The following is a 19,370-nucleotide window of genomic DNA, read 5'->3' on the forward strand; positions in this document are numbered from 1 at the left end:
TCACACCTTCTCAAAGTTCTATAAGGTGGATGTTCAGGCATCGGCTGATGCCTCCTTTGGCCGTAAAGTTCTCAGTGCGGCAGTTTCTTAGGGACCCTTGTTTTTTTGTGGGCCCTTGGTTATTGGGGTGTTTTACCCCTGGGTTACTTGTTTTTCCTGAGTTGTTGCTCCTGTTGAGCACGTTTTTCCTGTTGCCCAGTTGGTTCTCTTACTGTGGTAAGGTTCCTTTCTCTGATGTGGGTACTGCGTTGCCTTTCTACGGTTGCGTCTCCCACCCCTCATGTCTACACTGCTTTGGGACATCCCATTGGTGAAGACTTGTGAGTGGGCGGTGACTGTCGGAGCACGTAAGAGAAAACTGAATTTTTGTAAAATCTTACCGTAAAATTCCTTTCTCTGAGTCCTCCGACAGTCGCCGCCCCCCGCCCCTCTTTTGGGGGTTTTTATGTACTCTTACTGCTATGCTACCAAACTGAGTTGGGAATGCTGGTGCAGGGAGGTATTGACTGAGGGGACAGCCCCTAGGGGTGTGTCTATGCTAAAAGCTTTTGTATTAACAATTCTTGTTGCCTAGCTACTCCTACGGAGCAAAGGTCAATACCCATTGGTGAAGACTTGTGAGTGGGCGACGACTGTCGGAGGACTCAGAGAAAGGAATTTTACTGTAAGTGTTATATTCTCCGTGTTGTGAGAGACACAGGACTCTGGTCTGGAACAACGGTTGTTTATTCAGGACTCACTGTACAGCATTACAGGACAGCTCTGCATATCAATACATCTCTACATGTGTCTAAAGATGGCCACTCTGCCCCTTGACCCTTGTCATCACTCCTGGGTGGAGCCAGCCTTAAAGTGACAGTACATGTGAAACCCTTCAGGTATAACACCTTCCATACCTAAAAACAAAAAAACAAAACAAAACAAAAAAAAACAACAAAACGAGAACAGGCATAAAACAGTAACTCATAATTGTCCAATACAGTCCTCCAACTCAGGAGATTTACATGGTTTCTTCCACGTCCGGATGTGAGAACAACTTCCAGGGAAGCTCCGGGGAGAAAATGGCAGCGGATCACTTTCGGCGGGCCCAACGAAAGTCTCGTAACCGGTCAGGAGGGCGACAGTGTCGTTGAGGACGGGCACCCAGCGACTCGGGGCTGGAGGAAGCAGGGCTGGCCGGAATGGACACCTGCGGGGCCAAGAGGGGATCCCCTAGCTCAGAGGGTGAGCAGACCTCTGGACCAGGGCTGGAGGGCTCTGTTGAAGCTGAGTTCAAAAGTTCAGAGTCTCCCCAAGCATCAGTCTCAATGCCTCCTGATCCGGTAGGAGCAGATCCTTGAGACACTGGAGGTGCAGCCGATGTCAGGGATTCGGGCAGCTGAGAACGAGGACGCAATTGGTCCGCATGCCTTCTGCAAATGGAACCATCTTCCAGGCAGACCCTATACATTTTGGGTCCCAAAGTCTCTGCGACGATAGCAGGAAGCCAACGAGTGTTGGAAGCGCCATAAGATCGGGCCCATACCTTTTGCTGGGCTGTAAACCGGGGAATCTCGTCGTGTTCGACCCTCTTGTCTTGGGACTGCCGTACATGTTCCTGGACCGTTTGAGGGCGGAGCATATCCAAAACAGCCATGGCTGCCGACCCAAAAGAAGTTCAGCTGGAGTTTTCCCAGTGGTTGCATGTGGTGTGGTTCTGTAAGCAGAAAGGAAGGAGTCCAGCTGCTGGGGTGACAGGGACTGTTGTTTACTTGTAGCCACAGTAGCTTTGAAATAGCGTTTGAAGGTCTGTACAAACCTTTCTGCTTGACCATTTGTAGCCGGGTGGTAAGGTGCGGTCAACTTGTGTTTGATGTTGTGGGCAGTCAGGAAACCCTGAAACTCCTGGCTTGTGAATTGTGCACCGTTATCTGTGACAATTTCTCTGGGGTATCCAAACGTAGCAGCGAGATGTAACAGTATGGAAATCGTCGCCTTAGTCGTTGGCTGAGTAACAGGAATGACCTCAGGCCACTTTGAATGGGCATCAATAATGATCAAAAAGGTGTGTCCTCTGATCGGGCCTGCAAAGTCCAAGTGTAGGCGAAACCAGGGAACCGTGGGCCAAGTCCAGGGCTGGACGCACCCTCGAGGAGGGTCTCTTGCAGTTTGTGCACATCCAGCACACGCATTCACATATGTCGTGATATCGGAGTCGAGGTTCGGCCACCACACATAGCCTCGGGCCTTTTGTTTCATACGTGTGCCCCCGGGATGACCAGTATGTAGCAATTCCAGAATGTGTCTCCGGAGGGTCTGTGGAACGATCACATGTCTCCCCATAAAACACAGTTGCCAGACACAGTTAATTCCAGACGCCTACGGAAGTAAGGCTCATAATCCAGTGTGACAGTTGCAGGCCAACCGTACCGTACCCAGGAGAGTATTGTCTTAAGGAAGGTATCCTTGGCTGTATGGGCTGCTACTTCCCCGGAAGACAGAAAGGACAGGCTGGTGTAACGACAACTCTTGACAGGTGGAGAAGAGTCTGTTAATGTCCTTGTCAGACGGGACATGGCGTCTGCATTAGCGTTGGCATCATGGCTGCGATACTGGATTTTGTAGCTATATGCTCCCAAGAATAGGGCATAGCGTTGAAGACGGGCTGCAGTCGTCTGGGAGATGCCTTTGTCAGGGCTAAAGATCTGAAGGAGTGGTTTATGATCAGTCAGTATGGTGAATTCCCTACCATACAGGTAAAGATGAAACTTCTTAATTGCCCAAATGAGCGCCAGAGCCTCTTTGTCAATGTGAGAGTAATTGCTTTCTGCTTTTGTCAAGGACCTGGAGGCGAATGCCACAGGTTTCTCTGACCCATCTGGTAAAACGTGAGATAGTACAGCCCCTAGACCATAGGGTGAGGCATCACAAGCCAAGGTGAGAGGCCTTTGGAGGTCATAGTGCACGAGCATGCGTGACGCCAACAGCTTTCGCTTAGAAACTTCAAAAGCACGTTGGCATGCAGCCGACCAGTTCCATCTGGAGTGTTTCTCCAAAAGCTTGTTTAATGGAAACAAAGTGTGTGCTAGATCCGGCAGGAATTTGTGGTAATAGTTCAGCAAGCCCAGGTATGATCGCAGCTGCTGGACGTTGGTCGGGGCTGGAGCTTTTACTAAAGCATCAACTTTGGCTTCCGTGGTGTGTATACCCTCTGCATCCACAAGGTGGCCACAAAACTCCAATTTAGGTACCATGAATTGGCATTTCGCCAAGTTCACTTTTAGACCCTGCTCTTGGAGTCTCGCCAACACAAGCTCCACATTATGCTTGTGTTCCTGGTCCGTCAGGCCCGTGATGAGCCACGTCATCTAACAGGCACTGTGTGAAAGGAATGTCCGCCAAAATCTCATCCATTTTGCGTTGCCAAATGGCGGGGGCGGAGGCTACACCAAACACCATCCGATTGTATTCATACAGTCCCTTGTGAGTGTTGATTGTTAGAAACTTACGGGACGAAGGGTGGACCTCAAACTGTAAATAAGCTTGCCTGAGATCAAGCTTGGTGAACTTTTGACCTCCTGCAAGAGAGGCAAAAATGTCATCTACTCTGGGTAGGGGATACTGGTCTATCTCCAGTTGAGAATTTAGTGCCATGCGGAAATCGCCACAAATGCGTAAGTCCCCATTCGCTTTCTTTACTGGTACAACTGGTGATGCCCACTCGCTGTGCTCTACCTTTGAGATGACACCTTGTTCCTCCAGCCGGCTTAGTTCAGCTTCCACACCTGCTCGGAGTGCGAAAGGTACCGTCCGAGCTTTGAAGAACCTAGGCTGGGCATTGGGTTTCAGCCTGAGTCTCACACAGTCATGCTTTATTTTTCCCAAATGGTTATCAAAGACTTGCGGGAATCGCTGTTTCAGGGACTTCACCCATCCCTCTTCATCCCCTGATGGGATGGTCACAGTGTTGCAGGGGTTAATGGCGATGTCTGGCATGCCAAAGTGAGCAATCCAGTCTCTCCCAAAAAGAGGGGGTCCCCCATGTTCTAGGATATATAATGGCATTCTCTTTGTCTGACCCTTGTAGGATACCTGTACTTTCACGTAACCCAGTGGGTGGAGTATCTGCTTTGAATATGTCTGCAGTTTGATTGGTGTTGGACGGACAGTTGTTTGGATCAGAAGTTTTCTCCATTGTTTCTGGGTGATAACTGAAACTGCTGCTCCTGTGTCTACATCCATCTTGAGTTTCTTTCCTTCCACGGTTACCTCTACAGTCATTGCTGAGGGTGCTGAATGCATATGATGTATGTCCAATCTGTGGAGCACTTCCTCATCCTCTGATTCCGATGACGATGTATATCTTCCCACCATATATGCCTTTGTCCTGGTGTTCAGAGGTTGTTTATTTCGCACTTTCTTACTACGGCAAACTCGTTTCAGATGGCCTGCCTTACCACAATTATGACAGAGCTGATCCTTAAACCGGCAGACTTTGTGATCATGGTCTGTATTCCCACAACGGTAGCAAGCTGACATCCGGGTTGGTGAGGGTCTATATTTACAGTTAGCTGCAGTTTGCTTGACTGCTGTTCTGAAAACTTCCTCTTTAACCTCTCCCCTTCTACTCTGGGGGTTCAATGCCTCTGTATCTTTCACAGCCATTTCCAACACTGAAGCTATCTCAATTGCCTTTGTAAGGGTAAGGTCTTTCTCTGTTAACAGTCTCTTTTGGCTAGACTCACTATTCAGTCCCATGACAAACTTATCCCTCAGTGCAGTCGGTAAATACTCCCCAAAAGAACAGGTTGAGGCTAGTCTGCGAAGGGCGAGCACATAAGCCTTAATATCTTCACCCGGCTGCTGCTGCCGCTGATAGAACCTGAATCTCTCTGCAATTTCTAGTGGTTTAGGCTGGAAGTGATTTCCTAACAGTGTCAGGAGCTCTGCCAAAGTCTTAGTTGCTGGTTTTTCAGGGAAAAGGAGATCCCTAAGAGTGTCATATGTCCTAGCACCAACCACTGTCAGAAAAACTGCTACTTGCCTGTCGCCTGGGTTGGCATTTGCAGAGAAATACTGTTCTAATCTTTCAATCCAAGAAATCCAGGTTGTCTGTTCTCCATCAAATTCACTTAATGTCCCGATCAATGACATTTTCCTGCTGGGCTCTGTGGGTGTTTGTATTCCTGACAATCCAGAGTTTTTTTTTCTTCCTTTCCTTTCTCACACGGATAGTAACCTTGTAAATCCCATCCTCGTCGCCACTGTTATATTCTCCGTGTTGTGAGAGACACAGGACTCTGGTCTGGAACAACGGTTGTTTATTCAGTACTCACTGTACACTCCAACATGCATTACAGGACAGCTCTGTATATCAATGCATCTCTACATGTGTCTAAAGATGGCCACTCTGCCCCTTGACCCCTGTCATCACTCCTGGGTGGAGCCAGCCTTAAAGTGACAGTACATGTGAAACCCTTCAGGTATAACAGTAAGATTTTACAAAAATTCCATTATTTCTTGAGAGATATTGCTGACAAATATTATTGTCCCACTTGAAGCAATCCAAACCATTAAGTATCTGTCTTTCCCTCCCAGTGACGGTGAGCACCGTCACAGCAAGGTTTTGCTTAAAATTCTACAAGCTAAGCTTTAGTAGCATGTGAACCGAGAGTTACCACATGTACAAGCTGGATTTCCAAGGTGCAGAGGAGCTAGGGATGAGAATTGCCAACAGTCACTGGATCATGGAGAAAGCAAGGGAGTTCTGGGAGAATGTCTACTTCTGCTTTATTGAGTACAGTAAGGCCTTCCATTGTGCGAATCACAACGAGATGTGGCAAATACTGAAAGAAATGGGAATACCCGACCCCCTCACCCGTCTTCTGAGAAACCTGTATGCAAGTCAGGAAGTAACGGAACCGGACATGGAATGACTGACTGCTTCTAAACTGAGAATGGGGTTAGGCGAGGATGTATATTGTCACCCTACTTATTCAACTTCTATGGGAAATACCAGGATCGACGAATCACAAGCCAGAATTAAGATCGCCGGGAGAAATAACAACAACCTGAGATATGCGGACAATATCACACTAATGGCAGAAAGTGAAGAAGAACTAAAGAGTCTCTTAACCACTCTTTGGCCCTGGAAGATTTAACCCCCCCCCCCCCCTTCATGACTAGGCCATTTTTTGTAATACGGCACTGCGTTGTTTTAACTGACAATTGCGCGGTCGTGCGCCTCCACCCAAATAATGTCTTTTTTTTCCCCACAAATAGAGCTTTCTTTTGGTGGTATTTGATCACCTCTGCAGTTTTTTTCCCGCTATATACAAAAAATAGGGGACAATTTTGAAGGAAAAAAAAAAACAATATTTTTTTTTACTTTCTGATCTAAAACATCCAATAAAAAAATGTATAAAATCAAATTTCTTCATCAGTTTATACCAATATGTATTCTGCTACAAAAAAAATCCCAATATGTGTATATTAATTGATTTGCAATAGTTATTGGTTAACTAAATTAATTAGTTAAAGTACTTACAAACTATGAAAAAAAAACTGAAAAAAGGCCAATGCGCTACCAATGCAGAAAGTGAAAGGGAAAAATGTGATGAATAAAGATCAATAAATAAATGAAGAAATAAAGAAAAAAGCGGCCAGTTTTGTAGTGTCACCACATATCATATAAGAGAAAAATGATAAATAAATCGGCGCTAATTTCTCAGGGAGTATAAAACTCACCGGGATTAAGTTAAAAATAATTCCAATAAAGTATTCAATAATCCCTGTGCATAGAACTAATACACAAACAAATCTATCAATGCAAATAATAAGAGAGCACATAAAACATAGACTTTCTTTTATGTGCTCTCATTGTTATTTGCATTGATTTATTTGTTTGTGTATTAGTTCTATGCACAGGGATTATTGAATACTTTATTGGAATTATTTTTAACTTAACCGCTTGCCCACTGCTCACAGTATATTTACTGCGGCAGTCAGCCCCTCACAGGCAGAGTGATGTAGATCTACGTCCCTAGCCTGTGAGGGTCTCAGGAGCGAGCGCGCGCGCGCCGCCGGAGGCGCGCTCCCATGCAGTCACGGACCCCCCCCCGCGCGTGTGACCGGCAGACCCGATCGTCCACCGGTCACTCACGATCGTCGTTGGAGAGGGAGAACAGCAGGCAGCTAGTGTAAATAAGCCGCCTGTCATTCTCCCCGGTGTGTGAATGGTGATCATACGGTTCTACTATGTAGGACCGTTGATCACTGTTCATACACCTCAAGCCACAGCCAATCACAGTTAGAATCATGCCCCTAGGGACACACATAGCCCCTCCCTCTCAAAAAAAGTTAACCCCTTCACTGCCAGTGTAATTTTACAGTAACAGTGCATATGTATAGCACTGATTACTGCAGTAATGTCACTGGTAACCCCAAAAGTGTAAAAAATGGCAGACAAGGGTCCGATCTGTCTGCCCCAATGTCGCAGTCCCGCAAAAAAAATCGCAGATCGCCGCCATTACTCGTTAAAAGAAAAACAACAAAAATGACAAAAATATTTCCCTTTGTTAGTAAACGCGATAACTTTTGCGCAAACCAATCAAAATACGCTTTTTGCGATTTTTTTTTTTTTTTTTTTTTTTTTTTTTTACCAAACATATGTAGCATAAAACAAATTGGCCGAAAACGTTAAAAAATTTTGATTTTTACATTTTTTTGGGGGAATTTTATATAAAAAAAATGAAAAATATTGTTATTTTTGCAAAATTGACGCTCTTTTTTTTGTTTATAGCGCATGATCAAAAAATCGCACAAGTGATAAAATACCACCAAAAGAAAGCTCTGTTTGTGGGGAAAAAAAGGACGTCAAATTCGTTTAGGTACAGCATCGCACGATCGCGCAATTGTCCGTTAAAATCACGCAGTGCCGATTCGCAAAATACCCCCTGGTCAGGAAGGGGGTAAAATCTTCCGGGGCTTAAGTGGTTAATATCGGTGAGTTTTATACTCCGAGAAATTAGCGCCGATTTATTTATAATTTTTTCACCTACAAACTATGGGAAAAATTTTTTTAAATGTATTTTTACTAGTAATGGCGGCGATCAGCAACTTATATTGGAACTGCAACATTGCGGCGGACAAATTGGACACGAACTGACACTTTTGAAACTTTTTTGGGACCAATGACACTAATACAGTGATCAGTGCTAAAAAAATATGCACTATCACTGTACTAATGACACTGGCAGGAAAGAGGTTAGCTTTAGGGGCGATCAAAGGGTTATTTTGTGTTCCCTGCGAGTGCTGGCTAACTGTGGGGGAGGTGCTTTGATTGGGAAATGTAAAGATCCGTGTTTCTGCTTAGCAGGAACACAGGATTAGCACATTCTCCTCTAAGAGAACAGAGGTCTGCCTTTCTCCTGAGCGATCGGCGGGTCCATGTCCAATCACAGCGGTAGCAGGTCGCCAGCGGCTGTGCCCGCGCCCCAGACCGGGAAGTACCAGATCAGGTACCAGGTACATGATCTGGTGCCGAGCGGCCACCCTGCCGCAGTAAATTTACGGTGGGCGGTCTGCGACAGGCAGGGCCGCCATCAGGGGGGTATAGGTGATACACCTGTTTGGGGCCTGAGCTTCAGGAGGGGCCCGGGCCCCGGCAACCAAGGAAGTGTGCACAGTGCAAGAGAGAGGAGATGGGATGGAGGAGATAAGATTGGAGGAGGAGGACATGGGATGGAGGAGATGAGACTGCAGGAGGAGAACATGGGATGAAGGAGGACATGGGATGGAGGAGATAGGATTGGAGGAGGAGGACATGGGATGGAGGAGATGAGACTGCAGGAGGAGAACATGGGATGGAGGAGATAAGATTGGAGGAGGAGGACATGGGATGAAGGAGATAAGATTGGAGGAGGAGAACATGGGATGAAGGAGGACATGGGATGGAGGAGATAGGATTGGAGGAGGAGGACATGGGATGGAGGAGATAGGATTGGAGGAGGAGGACATGGGATGGAGGAGATAGGATTGGAGGAGGAGGACATGGGATGGAGGAGATAGGATTGGAGGAGGAGGACATGGGATGGAGGAGATAGGATTGGAGGAGGACATGGGATGAAGGAGGACATGGGATCTAGGACATGGGATGGAGGAGATGGGATGGAGAAAGAGGAGGGCATGGAATGGAAGAGGACATGGGATGGGACTTGGTGGGACAGCCAGTGGGGGGCTCTCAGGACAGTTGATGGTCAGGTCCAGGGGGGCCCAGGCCTAAAGCTGTGTAAGGGGCCCCAAAATTTCCAATGGCTGCCCTGGCGACAGGTTAATGAAGGTGAAAGAGGAGAGCACAAAAGCTGGCCTAAAGTTGAACGTGAAGAAAACTAAGTTTATGGCAACCAATCACATCACTCCTTGGCAAATAGAAGGAGAAGAGATGGAAACAGTGACAGATTTTATCTTCCTAGGCTCCAAGATCATGGCAGACGGTGACTGTAGTCATGAAATTAGGAGATGCTTCTTGGGGGGAAAGCAATGGCAAACCTAGACAACATTATAAAAAGCAGAGACCTCACCCTACCGACAAAGTGCAGTATAGTCAGAGCTATGCTATTCCCAGTAGTAACCTATGGCTGTGAAGGTTGGACCATAAGGAAGGCTGAACTCCGGAGAATTGATGCTTTTGAACTATGGTGTTGGAGAAAATTCTTGAAAGTCCCTTGGATGGCAAGAAGATCAAAGCAGTCATTCCTGAAGGAAATCAACCCTGGATATTCCCTGGAAGGACGGATCCTGAAGCTGAAACTCAAATACTTTGGCCATCTATGGGAAGAGTGGAGTCATTGGAGAAGACCCGGATGCTCGGAAAGATGGAGGAAAAAAGAAGAGGAGGATAGAAAACAAGATGGATGGATAGCATCATCCAAACAATCAACATGACGGTAAGAAAGCTCCGGGAGGCAGTGGAGGACAGAAGGGCCTGGCGCTATGGTCCATGAGGTCACAAGATCTTCTAGTATAGGAACCCAGATTATCATTATGGAGGAAGCCTGGTGATTGGGTAAGGGTTTGTGTATCTTACTTTGTTGTACAGTTGCCTATGAATTACCTGCTGACCAAACTGTAATGAACCCCCCACCCCCCGTCATGGTAATAAGGTAATAAAGGGTCACAATGTCCTGTAATGGGGGATATGGGTTACATAGATCTGTGTTGGGCTGACATAGGATTTCCAGGCTGTGTACTAAGCAGTATGGAGAATAAACTGAAAATTTCCATGTCTTGACTGATTCCCTTCCCCCTCAGGAGCCTGTCCTGTTTGGCACATCCGTCCTGGAGAATATTCGCTTCGGGAGGCCGGATGCTTCTGATGCTGAAGTCTTCCAAGCTGCGAAGTTGGCAAACGCTGATGACTTCATCCGGAACTTTCCAGATGGCTATGACACCATCCTGGGTGAGCCTTGTAGGGAATGCTGGACCCCCCCCCCCCGTGTATCACTTACCTGCGGCCAGGAACTGGGCCAGGTCCACAGAGGACCGTCTCTTTATAACACAAGCCATATGAGAGGTGACAGGAGCTCATTTCCTCTCTTGACAGGTGAGCGTGGGGTGACCCTCTCCGGAGGTCAGAAGCAGAGGGTGGCCATTGCCCGCGCCCTTCTAAAAGACCCGCGGGTGTTAATTCTGGATGAGGCTACGAGCGCTCTGGACGCGGAGTCGGAGAGGACGGTACAGCTGGCTCTGGAGCGCGCTGCCTCCGGGCGCACCGTCTTGGTGATCGCTCATCGACTGAGCACCATCGCCGAGGCCGATATCATCGTGGTCCTGTCTAAAGGCCACGTGGTTGAGGTAAGTGACCAGGAGTTCCACTATCACCCCCTTCCTGCCCCCCCCCCCACAAAACTGGGCACTTTCACCCCCTTCCTGCCCCCCCATAATACTGGGCACTTTCATCTACCCCCCCCCCCAATCCCGGGCTCTTTCACCCCCTTCCTTCTCCACCCCACAATACTGGGCACTTTCACCCCATTCCTGCCCCCCAACACTGGAAACTTTCATCCCCTTCCTGCCTCCCCCTAATACTGGGCATTCTTACCCCCCCCCCCAATACTGGGCACTTTCACCCCTTCCCCCCCCCCAATACTGGGCACTTTTACCCCCTTCCTTCCCCCCAATACCAGACACTTTCACCCCCTTCCTCCTGCCCCCCCCCCAATACTCGGCACATTCACCCTCTTCCTGCCCCCCCCTCCCCAATACCGGACACTTTCACCCCTTCCTGCCCCCTAATACTGGGCACTTTCACCCCCTTCCTGCCCCCAATACTGGGAAATTTCACCCCCTTCCTGCCCCCCCAGTACCGGGCAATTTCACCCCCTTCCTGCCCCCCCAGTACCGGGCAATTTCACCCCCTTCCTGCCCCCCCCTCAATACTGGGCACTCCTGCCCCCCAATACTGGGCACTTTCACCCCCTTCCTGACCCCCCCAATACCAGGCACTTTTATCCTCTTCCTGCCCCCTCCCCAATACAGGGCTCTTATACGCCCCTTCTGCCCAGGCCAATTTTCAGCGCTGTCACACTTTAAATGACAATTGCGCGGACATGCAACACTGCACCCAAATCACATTTTATCATTTTTTTTTCACACAAATAGAGATTTCTTTTAGTGGGGGGTTTATTTTTTGCTAAATACATGAAAAAAAAAATATTAAACAAAAAAAAAAAAAAAACTTTTTCATAGTTTGTTTTAAAATTTTACAAACAGGTAATTTTTCTCTGATCTGATGAGGGTGCACTGATGAGGCTGCACTGATGGGCACTGATGGGCACTGGTAGGCTGCACAGATGAGGCTACACTGATGGGCACTGATGAGGCTACACTGATGGGCACTGATGAGGCTGCACTGATGGATACTGATAGGCTGCACTAATGGGCTCTGATGAGGCTGCACTGATGTGCATTGATAGGGGGCACTGACGAGGCAGCACTGATGGGCATTAATGAGGCTGCATTGATGTGCACTGATAGGCGGCAATGATGGGCATTGATTGAATGAAGGAATTAACCAAAAAAATCTTTTTCAAAAAGTTGTCATTTTAACTAAGTTCTTTCTAACACATCATACTTAGAATTAAACCCCAAAGCACATTCTGCTACTTCTTGCGACTATGGGGATACCACATGTGTGAGACTTCTTCACAACCTAAAATCCCAAAATCCAAGGAGCACCTTCAGGCGTTCTAGGGGCACAATTTAGAAAGCAAACACTGACCCGTATATTCTAAGAGGCATGGTGATGATAGTGCCCCAGGGACACTGTGACAGACGATAGTGCCCCAGGGACACTGTGACAGATGATAGTGCCCCGGGGACACTGTGACAGATGATAGTGCCCCAGGGACACTGTGACAGATGATAGTGCCCCAGGGACACTGTGACAGATGATAGTGCCCCGGGGACACTGTGACAGCTGATGGTGCCCGCCGGGGACACTGTGACAGATGATGGTGCCCCGGTGACATGGTGACAGAACACACCTTCAGGCGTTCTAGGGGCATAAATGACACATCTAATTTCCTGACTACCTATCAAATTTTTGGAGGCCCTGGAGCATCAGGACTGATGGGCACTGATAGGCAGTACTGATGGGCACTGATGAGGCAGCAGTGATGAAGTGACACTGATAAGGAGGCATTGATAGGTGGCACTAGTGGGCACTGTTGGGACTGCACTGATAATCAGTGCCCTGATTATCTGTACATGTCCCTTTTTAGAGAAGCCTGCTATCAGCTATCTTCTCTCCTCCTGCTGTCAGAAAGAACTGGCCTCTGTGTACATTGGGATTAGCAGTGATTGGACACAGCTGATCACGTGGTAAAGCGCCGCTGATTGGCTCTTTATTGCCCTCTGTGATTAGCAGTGTCCAGAGGACACAGAGTGCGGTTGCAAGCGCGGGAGGACATAATTTGATGGCGTCCCAGGACTGGCCGGCCTCGCTGTAGCTGTCATTCGGCTATAGCATAGTCTGCAAGAGGTTAAGGTCAGAGTTCACACACCTCCAGGGGGTCCAACCTGTAAGAAGAAGAGATTGCAGGGTCCCGATGAGGATCCCAGAACCCATTGTACTTTTCTCTCTCCCATCAGAGCGGGACTCATCGAGAACTGCTGCGGAGGGGGGGGATGTACGCTGAGCTGATCCGCAGACAGAACCAGGAGTCCAACTGACATTCCAGAACTGAGAAGATCCTCTGCCATCATTCCTCACACCTCCAGAACTGGACCAGAAACCCTTCTAGATGATGTCCCCTCACAAGGTCCTCCTCACTGTGAGGCTCTCCTCTCAGGACTTACCTGCAGTGACTGTATGGGGGGGGGGGGCCCACTACTCTGAACTTACCTGCAGTGACTGTATGGGGGGGCACTACTCTGAACTTTCCTGCAGTGACTGTATGGGGGGGGGGGCACTACTCCGCACTTACGTGCAGTGACTGTATGGGGGGGCACTACTCCGAACTTACTTACCGGCAGTGACTATATAGGGGGGCCCCACTACTCGGAACTTACCTACAGTGACTATATAGGGGGGCTCACGACTCTCAACTTACCTACAGTGACTGTATGGGGCTGGGGGGCCCACTACTCCGAACTTACCTGCAGTGACTGGGGGGGGCACTACTGATAACCTACCTGCAGTGACTGTATGGGGGGGCACTACTCTGAACTTACCTGCAGTGACTGTTTGGGGGCCCCACTACTGAGAACTTACCTGTAGGAACTGTATGGGGGGGCACTACTCCAAACTTACCTGTAGGGGGGGCCACTACTGAGAACTTACCTGCAGGGACTTTGTTTTTGTTTTATTGATTTTAAGTACAAACTCGCTCCCTCCTCTGAAGAGCGATGGGTATCGCCCCTTCCTGACAGTTAAAGCAGGACTCCACCCAAAAGGGAAGGTCCACTTATTTGCATACCCCCCCACTTCCACATTTGGCACTTCTTTGAGGGGAGGGGTACCTGGTTATGACAGGTACCCACTCCCACTTCCACTACTGAGGCGGACGTTCGTTTTGAGGAAATGAGGAGTTTATGAGGAAAATGGATCAGAAAAGGGACGGAGATGTTCAATAACATTAAAAATGATCTTTATGATTCCCCTGATTTGTATCTACAATCTGAACCCCCCCCCCCCCAAAACCAGTACAAGGCAGCGCTCCTCATCACCTATCTGTATGGATATTGTGCTGCGCAGACCTCGCCCCGGCAGAATATTACACCAAATTTCATGATCCTGCAGCTGAAGGATCTCATGGACGTTGATCCAGACTGGTCCTGGGTGTGGACGGAGAGAATTAAAGATAAAGGACATAATAAAGACTTATTAATAATGCAATCCAAAAAGTGAAAGAATATTCTATTATGTACTGTTTGTTTTTTTGAAGTTGTAAATTTTTGACACAGCTTTAAGGAAAATTAAGAAATTAAACAAAAATCTTTTCAAAAAGTTGTCATTTAATTTAAACACACATCATACTTTGAATTACACCCCGAAACACATTCTGCAACCCCCTTCTGAGTATGGGGGCATTGATGAGGCTGCACTGATGTTCATTGATGAGGCTGCACTGATAGGGGACACTGATGGGCATTGATGAGGCTGCACTTATGGCAATGATGTCATTTTAACAAGTTTTTTCTAACACACATCATACTTAGAATTACACCCCAAAGCACATTCTGCTACTTCTTCCAAGTATGGGGATACCACATGTGTGAGACTTCTTCACAATCTAAAGACCCAAAATCCAAGGAGCACCTTCAGGCGTTCTAGGGGCATAAATGACACATCTCATTTCCTGACTACCTATCACATTATTGGAAGCCCTGGAGCACCACAACAGGGAAAACACCCAAAAAATGACCACAATTTGGAAAACAAACACTGACCCATATTTTTCAAGAGAGATGGTGATTAAAGTGCCCGGGGACACAGTGACAGATGATGGTGCACTGGGGACACTGTGACAGATGATAGTGCCCTGGGGACACGCTGACAGATGATGGTGCACTGGGGACACGCTGACAGATGATGGTGCACTGGGGACACGCTGACAGATGATGGTGCACTGGGGACATGATGACAGATGATGGTGCACTGGAGACACTGTGACAGATGATGGTGCACTGGGACACTGTGACAGATGATGGTTCACTGGGGACACGGTGACAGATGTTGCTGGTGCTCTGGGGACATGGTGACTGATGTTGCTTTGAGGACACTGTGACAGATGTTGATGGTGCGCACTGTGACAGATGTTGATAGGGGACTGGGAACACTGACAGATGTTGATGGTGCACTGTGACAGATGTTGATAGGGGACTGGGAACACTGACAGATGTTGATGGTGCACTGTGACAGATGTTGATGGTGCACTGTGACAGATGTGGTTAGGACATGGTGACAGATGTTGATAGGGGACTGGGTACACTGTGACAGATGTTGATGGGACACTGTGACAGACGTTGATGCTGCCCTGGTATGTGGATACACTGGTGCAGCTATGCATAGGAGCCAATCCGCTTCTAACTCTAGCTTGTTCAGTTAAACTTTCAAAAAAAAAATCCTGGAAGCTGATTGGTTTCTATGCAGGGCTGCAGTAGATGACATAATCTCGGAGGTAGGAGTCCAGGAAAACCTGGGATCTAGCGATCACAGGATGATCCCATTTAGTGTAAATAACAATATAACAAGGCAAGAGGGGAACATAAGAACCCTAAACTTCAGAAAGGCAAACTTTCCAAAATTGTACTCATTGATGGAAAGGGTAAACTGGGACCAAACCCTGGGATCCCTGACCACAGAGGAAAAATGGGAATGCTTTAGGAACATATTAAACAAATGCATCTTGCAGTGCATTCCTATGTTAAAAAACATTAGGGGGAAAAAATGGCCTTCAAGAAATCTAAATCAGAGGGCACAGTATCGGCTTTCCAGCAATACAAGGAGGCAAATCAGAAAAGTAAACACGAAATCAAAATGGCTGAAATCAACTTCGAGAGACAAATAGTGAAGGATAGTAAAAAGAAATTCTTTAAATATATCAACAGCAAAACAACTAGGGCAGAGCATATTGCACACATAATTAACAATGATGGGGGGATGGTTACAGAGGACACTGAAAAGGCAACCGTGCTGAATGCTTTTTTCTCGTCAGTATTTTACTCAGGAAAAGGAGGGGTACACTGACCATGACTGTATGGGGTACACTGACCATGACTGTATGGGGTACACTGACCATGACTGTATGGGGTACACTGACCATGACTGTATGGAGTACACTGACCATGACTGTATGGGGTACACTGACCATGACTGTATGGTTAGTATTAATACACAGGACTTGCCTCTATGGCTAACAGAGGGTGAAATCAGGGAAAGGCTGGATAAAATTAACACAAATAAATCCCCAGGCCCGGATGGCGTACATCCGAGAGTACTCAAAGAACTCAGTAAGGTTATATCTAGACCACTGTTCCTGATCTTTGCTGACAGTATTATGACAGGAAATGTACCAGGGGATTGGAGGAAAACTTGATACCGATATTCAAAAAAGGGTCAGAGGCATGTCCTGGGAAATTATAGGCCTGTCAGTCTGACATCAATAGTATGTAAACTTCTGGAGGGGATGATAAGGGACTATATCATAGTTTGCTAAAGACAACAACATCATCAGCAGTAATCAGCACGGGTTTACAAATGGGCGTTCTTGTCCAACCAATCTCTTAACATTCTACGAGGAGGTGAGCTGTGACCTAGATAGGGGCAGATCAGTGGATGTGGTGTACCTGGATAGGGGCAGACCAGTGGATGTGGTGTACCTGGATTTCGCTAAGGCGTTTGATACAGTTCCCCACAAGCGCTTAATTTATAAAATAAGGTCTGCAGGTATCGACCGCAAGGTTTGCTCTTGGATACAGAATTGGCTAAAGGGGCGTGTCCAAAGGGTGGTCATAAATAGCGCATACTCAGACTGGTCTGAGGTAGTAAGTGGGGTCCCCCAAGGCTCAGTCCTGGGACCAACCTTGTTCAATTTATTCATAAACAGCATTGAGGACGGGATCAGTAGTTCGATATCAGTTTTTGCAGATGACACAAAATTGGGCAGGGCAATAACTGCACAGCATGAAGCAGATATCCTACAGAATGACCTGGACAAAATAACGGAGTGGGCAACGACATGGCAAATGAGGATTAATGTGGAGAAGTGTAAGGTTTTGCACTTGGGGACTAAAAACATAAAAGCACAATACACGTTAGGAGGGGAATCCAAAATGGAGAAGGATCTGGGAGTCTTGGTAGAGGATAGATTAGGCAACAGCATGCAATGTCAAGCGGCAGCTGCCAAAGCCAGCAGAATATTAGCATGCATAAAGAAAGGGATGTATTCCAGAGATAAGACTATAATCCTTCCACTTTATAAAACTCTGGTCCGACCGCATCTGGAGTATTCTGTCCAGTTCTGGTCGCCAGTCCTCAGGAGGGATGTGTTGGAGCTGGAGAGAGTCCAGAGAAGGGAAACTAAACTAATTAGGGGATTGGAGGACCTTAACTATGAAGAGCGTCTGCAATCGCTTGATTTATTCTCCCTGGAGAAGAGACGTCTGAGGGGGGACATGATAGCAATTTATAAATATCTCAATGGTTAGCTCAGCATAGAAAAAAAGCTGTTCAGTCGAAGGGATTGCATGAGGACTCGAGGGCATACAATGCGATTAGAGGAGAAGCGTTTTAACCTCAGGCAACGTGGGGGGTTCTTTACTGTTAGGGCTACAAGATTGTGCAATTCTCTACCACAAGAGGTGGTTTCTGCGGGAAGTATGGTGGCTTTCAAAAGACTCTTAGACTTACATCTCAAGGATCAGAACATTCAGGGCTATGTGAGATGATTACAGCCACACACTCCTACACAGGGGGAACTGGATGGACTATTGTCTTTATTCAACCTTAACTACTATGTATGTAACTAGAGAGAGGGAGGCATGGAGACCTCAGAACCAGAGAGAGAAGGGCACAGAGACAATAGGACCAGAGAAAGGAGGGGGGCACAGAGACCCCAGGACTGGAGAGAGGGTGGGAAGAGACCCCAGGACTGGAGAGAGGGGGCACAGGGATCCTAGGACTAGAGAGAGGGGGGCACAGAGACCCCTGGACCACAGAGAGGGGGGCACAGAGACCCCAGGACTGGAGAGGGGGGCACGGAGACCCCAGGACCAGAGAGAGAGGGGGGCATAGACACCCCAGGACCGGAGAGGGGGGCACGGAGACCCCAGGACTAGAGATGGGGGGGCACAGAGACCCCAGGACTAGAGAGAGGGGGGCACACTGCCTGGCTGCAATGCTTACCCTTGGGTTTGATTTGTCATTGGCCGGCTCTCCATTCAGAGTTTCAGAGGGGGAGGGGTTGCTTTGTGGGGGCTTTCCACTTTAGTAACATGTTACACTCCTATTAGAATGTAACATGTTACTATGCAGCAACCCCCCCCCCCCCCATTTTTTACCTACAAAATAATTTCTATTTCTTATTCTTATGTTTATTTATTCCCTGGAACTGAAGTTGTCCTTTAAGTAGTTTTTTGATTTTATTTCTTTCTGCACAGAAGGATGGAGGTGTGGAAACGCGTCCCATTTATTCCTTCTTCTCGCTGCTCAACGCCAGCCAATCATTCTCATCGAAATGTTGCCTTGTGTTTCTATCGTCTGACTTCCTGAAGTGTGTCACTGGGACAGAAATGAGGGAAACATTGTACCTGGAAAGTAGTCACAGCGCTTCACTTTTCTTTGTTACAGCCTTATTCCAAAATGCCAAGCCGCCGCAAGCAAAGCCAACAGAATACTGGGATGTATAAAAAAGGGGATTCACTCCAGAAATAAAGAGATTATTCTCCCGCTCTACAAGACTCTGGTCCGGCCACATCTGGAGTATGCTGTCCAGTTCTGGGCACCGGTCCTCAGGAAGGATGTGCTGGAACTGGAGAGAGTCCAGAGAAGGGCAACAAAAATAATTAGGGGAATGGAGGACATCAGCTATGAGGAAAGACTACAAGCACTGAACCTATTCTCTCTGGAGAAGAGACGATTGAGGGGGGATATGATATCAATGTACAAATACTGTACTGGTGACCCTAGCATAAGGAACAAACTATTCAGAGTAAGGGAATACAATAAGACACGTGGCCACTCACTAAAACTTGAGGAAAGGCGGTTTAACCTTAAAGTGCGTAAGGGGTTCTTCACTGTCAGAGCGGTAAGGATGTGGAATTCTCTTCCACAAGCAGTCGTATCAGCTGGGAGCATCGATAGTTTCAAAAAACTATTAGATGGACAC

General features: G+C 47.5%; 1 protein-coding gene across 1 annotated transcript in view; it reads left to right on the forward strand.

The window, feature by feature from the left end:
- Positions 1-13,328, forward strand: part of ABCB8 (ATP binding cassette subfamily B member 8) — a 54,779-nt gene extending 41,451 nt beyond the window's left edge. The window contains exons 13-15 of the mRNA XM_082276024.1: positions 10,291-10,438; positions 10,583-10,833; positions 13,132-13,328. Coding sequence (XP_082132150.1) covers positions 10,291-10,438; positions 10,583-10,833; positions 13,132-13,212 — 480 coding nt within the window. The 3' untranslated portion in view covers positions 13,213-13,328. The remainder of the gene's footprint in view (positions 1-10,290; positions 10,439-10,582; positions 10,834-13,131) is intronic.
- The last annotated feature ends 6,042 nt before the right edge of the window (positions 13,329-19,370 follow it).

The sequence above is a fragment of the Pelophylax lessonae genome (genome assembly GCF_965119305.1).
Source record: "Pelophylax lessonae genome assembly, contig: HAP1_SCAFFOLD_197, whole genome shotgun sequence".
In the NCBI taxonomy this organism is placed as follows: Eukaryota; Metazoa; Chordata; class Amphibia; order Anura; family Ranidae; genus Pelophylax; species Pelophylax lessonae.